Genomic DNA, 7,589 nt, shown 5'->3' on the forward strand with positions numbered 1-7,589 from the left:
TTTATGTGCAAGAAATATCCCGAAGCAAGTCCCGAAGCCCCAAAGATCCCAAGAAGTGCAATTCCCGAGCCGAAGCTCTGCCCGCGAGGAGTTCGGTTTTTGTGAAGATCTTTCAGATCTACCGAAGAATACTACTTCTACAAGCCGTAGTGCTGTCTGATCATCTTCTGATCAAGTGAGTGTGTGGTTACTTTCTTCTAACGCATAATTATAAAGTATTTTATATGAAATACGTGTTATGTGTATATTTTGTGTTATATGTGTGAATGTATATTCACTATCTTCTATCTTATGGATCTGATTTATTTTCTATGAAATACGTGTTATGTGTGTGTGCCTCATCTGTTATGTGGAATATGTATTGATTAAAGCATGCTATACAGGTTTTTAAACTATGTATAAAAATGTATATTTTTATCTACTAATATGTTGGGTAGAACATGTGTAGATAGTCGGTGTGTAATAAACATATGAGAGGCCTCGTTGTTGTTTTGATTTAGTCATCTAGCGGAGTTTAGATGACGACCATAGACTTTTCTAGACAGTCATGTGGAACACTAGCAGGCTCGCCACCTGTAGGTGTTAATGAACTTGGGTGTTCATTCGTTGTACTCCATCACCCTCATGGTTGCCTTATTTGACTTATATTGCTGAGGAACCCCCGAAGCATGTGTTGTCGCCCCGATGAAATATTCTTAGACTAGGTCCCTTATGTTAGTTGTCTTAGGGATGTAATTGGGTTATCGTTGGTCGGTGGAATTAAATATAATTATTTATTGTGGGTTGAAAACCCTATATGCTCACCAGGCTCCCAAGCCTGACCCACTCAGTTTCTTTGTATTACAGGTAGTGGCGCCAGAGCATAAGTTGGATGACTTGTCAAGTTATTTTTGGATTATAGACCTGTTGTTGTAAATAACTGTTGTAAGGTCTATATTTAAATGTTTATGCTTTTGGTCTATTTATCGGAACATGACATCCCGAGTATTGTAATATAATGAAAAATACATTTCTTTAAGAAATGCTTTGGTAAATCTTATTTTATCATACTTTGTTTTCGGGAATAAATTCTGCAACTCTTTCAAATCAAAATGATTTACTCTAAAATTATTTTAAAAGCATAAATGAAAATCGGTCTTTTCTGGCCGAGATTTTGGGGATGTCACACACATCATTTATGATCCTTGTAACTCTTTGGTAAGAAAATAAACACAATTTGAAGGAAAACATCATAACCAATTTCACCTTTGTGACATACTATGACCAGTGGCTTAATGTCTTACTCACACATATATGTAATCTTGTTTAGGAGGCTCAAACAATTTTTCTGATTTCATAAATGAAGCAAAATTTTCAATTGCAAAAAAATGAAGCAGCAACTTACCGGAGTTGCAGAGGTTGGAGCCGACACTGGTGGACGAGGTGGAAGAATAGCTACCGAAGGGTGGAGGAAGAAGATTGTTGCCCGATATGGTATTCTTTGAGCAATGACAAGCGGTAGAGGCAAAGAGATGTTGAAGGAGACGTGGATTTTTTCTCAAGGTTAGAGGGCCGGGTGTGGGCAACGTGCAAAGCGCGTTATCTTACGTGGCAAGCACCTTTAACGGCGCCATAACGGGGAACACCGCCCCAGGTACCCATTAAAGCGTGTTACGCCATTAGGCGTGATCGTGGTAACGAGTCGTAACGCAATAAAATTTAACCATTGTGAATTTTGATCCGTTGAAAACGGTAATATTACGGTTGTGAAATTAATTAAAAAAAAAATTTACTGCTTAATTTAATTTCACTGTATCAATATATATATATATCTCATTTTATTTCACTTCTATTCCTCTATATCTATCTCTATTTCTCTATATCTATCTCTATTTCATTCAAAACAAAAAAACCACTATGGATCAAAACCCGAATACCCCTCCTCCAAAGACAAACACATCCACTCAATTAGGTTTTGCGGGATATGAGGGACACATGAACCTTCTAACCTCCCAAAACTCACCATAATTTCCATATTCCGGCAATTTTTTCAATCCCGCCTCACCCCCACTACAATTCCCTACCTCGCCATTTATGCAACAAAATGCAAACATTCAACAAAACCTTTTTACCACATTCGGTCCCATGCGCCAAACAGTCACACAACCCACACCCACACAAGAACTCGTTGTCGAGACGCAAGTTGGTGGTAGTCAGAGAGCATCGGGAAAAAAGGGAGACCAAAAAAGAAAGGGAAAGAGGTCGTTGTCGGGACGGACGAAACGGAAGCATCTCCAACATGGTGGACACCGAAGGAAGAGCATGCGTTGGCGACGGCTTGGTGCGGTACTTCAAAACAACCAACTATGGGGAACGATATGAAGAGAGTTGCTTTTTGGGATGCCGTAATCGTCAAATTCCGCATAATTTTGAACAAGGGTGACACGTATCGCAATAATGATATGCTTAGTGGCAAATGGACTCAAATTAGCCGGAAGTGCACCAAATTCAATTCCATATACAACAAACTTTCTTCGCAACGTCAAAGTGGTGCCAATGATTTCGATGTGTTTAGAGTCGCTAGGGAGGAATATCACGTGCAAATGGGGCACGTATTTGAGTATGAAAAAGTATGAGAGTTAGTGAGGAAAGATCCAAAATGGATGAAAACGCCACCATCATCGGAACAACAATCCAAAAGGTCTCGTGGTTCGGGTTCGGTTGACGTTTCTGACGGACACACGAACATCGACCTCAACGCGGACACCGATGAGATCCCGGACGAGTTTGACGACATCGAGGAAATCTCTCCGCCACGACGACCCATTGGGCGCGACAAAAGCGAAACGCGCTCAACGACATGCGGAGAAGAATGAAAGTCGGCTTCGAGAGCACGAGGAAATGAAAAAAAATTCGACGCCCACACGGAAATCGCAAATAAAAGATACTAATTGCAACGGGAGCATTTGGATTTCCTTCGTCAAAAAGCCCAAGAAGATCGCATATCGAAGGATTTGACAATTCTTACGACAAACGAACAAAATTTATCACCGAAACGAGCTGAAGTGATACGGAGGATGAAGGCACAGATAGAGAAAAAAATATTTGGGCGAAGAATAGTTTGTGGTGTTTTTTTTTAAAATTATTATAACTATCGTGTGTTTTTTTTCAATGTTTTTTTTTTGGTTTGTAATGGTTTTTTTAAGTTTGTATGGTATTTTTAATTTTCTAGTTAATGAAATTATGTTTTATTAATTTATATGTTTTTTTATAAATATATGACATATATTAAAAATAAAACGAATTAGAAATATATGAAATAAATAAAAAAATAAAACAAATTAGAATAATAGAAATTAAAAAAAAAAAAAAAAAAAAAATAATAATAATAATAATAATATGTATTATAACACTGACGATTGAAGAACAGGTTTTAGAGCTCGATAAAAGGCTAAAAGTGTTGTATCAATTAGCATAGCTATTATCGGACCAAATAAAAGATAATTCTTATTGGACACAATAAAATGTAAATCACACATAACCTTAGACCCATTGCTGGATGTGACTATGCTCGAAAGCCTAGGCCCATTGTGCAGCAAGTAGACCCCTAAAACTAGAAAAGGTAATTATTAATCAAGGATTCATTTTTAATCGAAAATAATAAGCCTGGATATTTAATCCGCCATCAGCCGTCCAATCGAACGCGTCTTGTCTCCCCACCTCTCTCTACTAATTCGGTCATCTGACATACTGCAGAAAACAAGTGACCCCAACAACTTTCACCCCCCCATAAATTACTCTCTCCACCTTTCACACACAACCACACTACTTTTCACTGTAAATTCTTTCTTTGGACCGTTGGGTTCTGGAAGAAAGAACAACAAAAAGTCAAATCTTTATCCGCGTTCTTTGAGTTTTCTGACTCAGTTTCTTCAGTTGCTGTGTCAAGCTTTGTGTTGTGGTGCGTGGTTCCCCGACAGATACATTTTCTTCGTCTTGGAAGAATTCATTGCTATTTTCAACTTACGTCGGGTAAGTGTTCGACAAATTGCCCCACTGAGTATCAATCTCTTTACAGCGTAGAAGCTTTTTGATTTTATGAATGAATGAATGAATGATTCTTGTTCACTCTAGCTAGTCGGAAGTGATTTACTTGCTGGGTCTCTGATTGCATCTAGAGAAATCTTGAAAATATGATTTGAAGCAAAAAGAAAATTTCCACATTTAACCTGTAGTCGCCAAATCAACACAAGTTGAGGATCTTTTTTCTGCTAATCAGGAGCATTAGAAAGTAATAGTGTATGAGAGTACATGTTTTGCAAAGAAAAAAGTTTACTATTTTCTCAATTTTTTATTTTCCCCCTTTTCTTTTTATCATTGCTATAGAGCACTTTTTATGCCTCTGAATCACATCTTGAATCTAGGTCTATTTAACTATTTTTGTGTATGAGATAGAGAGAGGTCTCCTAGTCTCTCGCAGTTTTTAATCATTACAAAAGGGAAAGCAAACAATAGAACAAAAAAAAAAAACCGAAGGCAAAGAGAGAATGTGCTTTAGGTTATTTTTTTATCTTTCATCATGTACTGTTTCCTTTTTATCTGGCCCAATCAGGGTTAATATATTCAAAATATTTTGATCTGTTTATATCACCCTTATTTTACTCATCAGGGAATCTTGTTTATGTGTTTCATGTGACATTCTGCAACTTTTATTGCCTTGTCTTCAACGTAGTATATAAACTGGGACCACATATTCACACTTCCAGTTCCTTTCTTGTCCATATACTCCAGATTTGGTTTCTATGCTTCTTTTATGAAACTTGGAGATCTAGAACAACCAATGGATACACTCTAGTAAATCTTGTTTCACTTGTACTATTGGACTCAACTAACGAGATGTTGAACAAAATATTTTTATCACCTTATTCTTAGTTTATAAGCAATACATCAGAAAAGCTACCTAGAGGTGGTTAATGATCATGAAAATGTTGACTAGTTTAACAAACAAATATCATTTTGAAAATGATTAACTTGTTTATTGTCATCTTTTATCTGGTGCAGAAAGTTTGACTTTGACATGGCAGAAATGATTTGACTTCCATTTGAAGTTTTGTGGACATTAACACAGAAAATGGGTGACCCAATTTCAGCCCGAAAAAGTCATGACACAACATTGAGAAACAGATTTGAATTAGAAAAACGTCGCCTTTCTTATGACAACTATCATTCTGAAGCCATGAAGACCCGATCAAATTTGGTATCATCGCCTTCTATTCATACCCAAAAGCAATCTTTTAGAACAAAAGATGAAATAGTTAGAAACTTATCAAGTTTACCAAGTTACCTTGAGTCAGGTAAAGCTACCCCTGATAGAGCTTTAAGTTTTGGAGTCTTGGATTATGGGAGATTAGAAAAATGGCAATATCAGAATCTTAAACATGGGATAATTAAAAGTAGCAAATGCTCAACCTCTAGTAGTGTATCTTCTTCTTTATTTTCAACTGATGCTTCATCTCCCCAATCCACCATAGGTCAAAGCTGTTCTCCTGCTCCACGTGTAACTTTACAATCTCATTTTAACATATCAAATTCTGGGAATCTTGAAAAGCTTCAAGATTTTAAAGATTCTGAAAAGAAAACGTTAGAAACCAAGCGAAAAGATCACAAAACATACAATTCTTGTCCACCCAAGATTCCAGAATCTAAATCATCCATGAATATGGGAAATCGTCAAACAAATTTGTCATCTTTGAAGGGAAAAATGAAGATAAAAAATGAGGTGGGAAGTGATGAAAGGCCTACAAATTGTGCAAAAGATTCAGTTGTCATCAAGACTTTACAAATGGAACCTGAATCTTCAAGAAATCAAAGTAGTACTTCAACAAGTCATGTTCTTGAAGAAAAAAGATCATCTTTTTCTTCCAAGATTTCAAATCTTGATACTAGGAAACAAAGAAGCATGTCTCCACTTCGTCGATTTAGCTTTACAATGAGCTCTAAGTCACCAATTTCTCAAAAATCAACAACGGGTAATACATGTGTCTCAAATCGATCTTCTTCAAGTCCTTTAAGAAGGTTATTGGAGCCCCTATTTCCATCAAAAGCAACTAACACCCATCGGGAAACTGTCGCGAAAGTATCGGGAAACTGTCGCGAAGTTATAACTGATTCAAAGCAAGCTCTTTTTCAAACAGCTATCAAGAATGGGCGTCCTATGTTCACATTTGCAGTTGAAAATAGCAACGCCCTTGCAGCAACAGTTAGGGATTTAAGTAAAAATAACAACACTTGGATTTATACATTCTTCACCATTGATGAGGTCAAGAAAAAGAATGGAAGTTGGTTATCTCAGAGCAAAAAGGACAAAGATTATGTCCCTAATGTAATAGCTCGAATGAAGGTTTCAAATCGTGTGGTTCCTAATTCAAATTCAAACACTCGGGAGTTTGTTTTGTTTCCTGTAGACAAAAGTCAACCAAATGGTCAAATATCAAATGTCCAACCACGTGATGAGCTGGCAGCCATTGTTGTGAAGTTTTCAAAGGTTGATGATAAAGAAGAGAAATCAGAAGGATTTAACACAACGGTGGTGCTACCTGGCGGCAATCATGGTGTATCAAGTAAAGGAAGGCCTACACCGCTAATTGAGCGGTGGATCACTGGTGGTGCATGTGACTGTGGTGGTTGGGATTTGGGTTGCAGATTAAGAACACTCACAAACCAGGTGGAATCTAGGAGAAGATCAAATGCAAAAAGTGGTCAATTTGAGCTTTTCTTTCAGGTAGATTTCATCAACATCACCTTCATTTCTAGATGCCAATGTGTTCATATATTTTTTTTTCTCATCTTTTTCACAGGGAGATAACTTAAATGAGAGAAGCTTCTTCAGTCTTTGTCCATTAAAGGAAGGGATATATTCGGTTGAATACAATTCATCTCTTTCTGTTTTACAAGCATTTTCTATCTGTATATCGGTTGTGGAGTGCAGGAAATCAACTCAGGATGCAGAGTCAAGAACATACATTGCTAAACAAGTAGATGATCTGAATCCATTAAGTTTTGCTTCATTTCCACCTCTTTCACCTGTTGGAAGGGTTTAGAATGGGGTTATGTTCTTTGTTATAATGTAGTTAAATAGTGTAGGTGGTTTGATGTGTATTAAGATAACAATGGCTCACAAAGTGTTGCATTTACTTGTGTATAAGTAATGTGATAACATATGGTATTTTTGTTAGCTTAATATTTTGGTAGGTGGTATTTATTTAGTCCATAACTCTTGAATAGTAGGTGTTATCTTTTGTGTGAAGTATGTTGTTAGATCCTACTTGTTTTTCTTTTCCTATTAACTATTGTTTAAAATATTTGAGAAAGTGAATGCTATGTTGGAGAAATAAGAGAAATTATAAATATATTAGAGCAAATCTACAAAACGTTTAGGGGGCGTTTTGTTTCGCAAATGTTTTTGGAAGAAAAAGAATTTGGCAAAGGACTTAGAAATTGAATGAATTGGAATATGTAAGGAAAAAACTTCAAAGCAAATTAAATTAATAGAACTTCAAAGTAAAAATTAATAAAAAAATATACAAATTAATAAAACCAAGGGACTAAAT

The 7,589-nt window shown here is 36.4% G+C and overlaps 1 protein-coding gene across 1 annotated transcript; it reads left to right on the plus strand.

Moving 5' to 3' along the window:
* The first annotated feature begins 3,672 nt into the window (after positions 1 to 3,672).
* LOC145055221 (uncharacterized) lies at positions 3,673 to 7,213 on the plus strand. The gene is made up of 3 exons (XM_079003521.1): positions 3,673 to 4,011; positions 5,041 to 6,760; positions 6,837 to 7,213. Exons 2-3 carry the CDS (start codon positions 5,111 to 5,113, stop codon positions 7,077 to 7,079), a joined length of 1,893 nt encoding a protein of 630 aa, XP_078859647.1. The 5' UTR covers positions 3,673 to 4,011; positions 5,041 to 5,110; the 3' UTR covers positions 7,080 to 7,213.
* Positions 7,214 to 7,589: the final 376 nt, after the last annotated feature.

The sequence above is a fragment of the Lactuca serriola genome, chromosome 5 (assembly GCF_051521515.1).
Source record: "Lactuca serriola cultivar US96UC23 chromosome 5, Lser_US96UC23_V15, whole genome shotgun sequence".
NCBI lineage: Eukaryota > Viridiplantae > Streptophyta > Magnoliopsida > Asterales > Asteraceae > Lactuca > Lactuca serriola.

Coding starts and splice junctions, on each gene's coding strand:
- LOC145055221 (XM_079003521.1), top strand. CDS start 5,111: ATGGGTGACCCAATTTCAGCCCGAAAAAGTCATGACACAACATTGAGA. Junction 6,761..6,836: donor AATTTGAGCTTTTCTTTCAG/GTAGATTTCATC, acceptor TCTTTTTCACAG/GGAGATAACTTAAATGAGAG.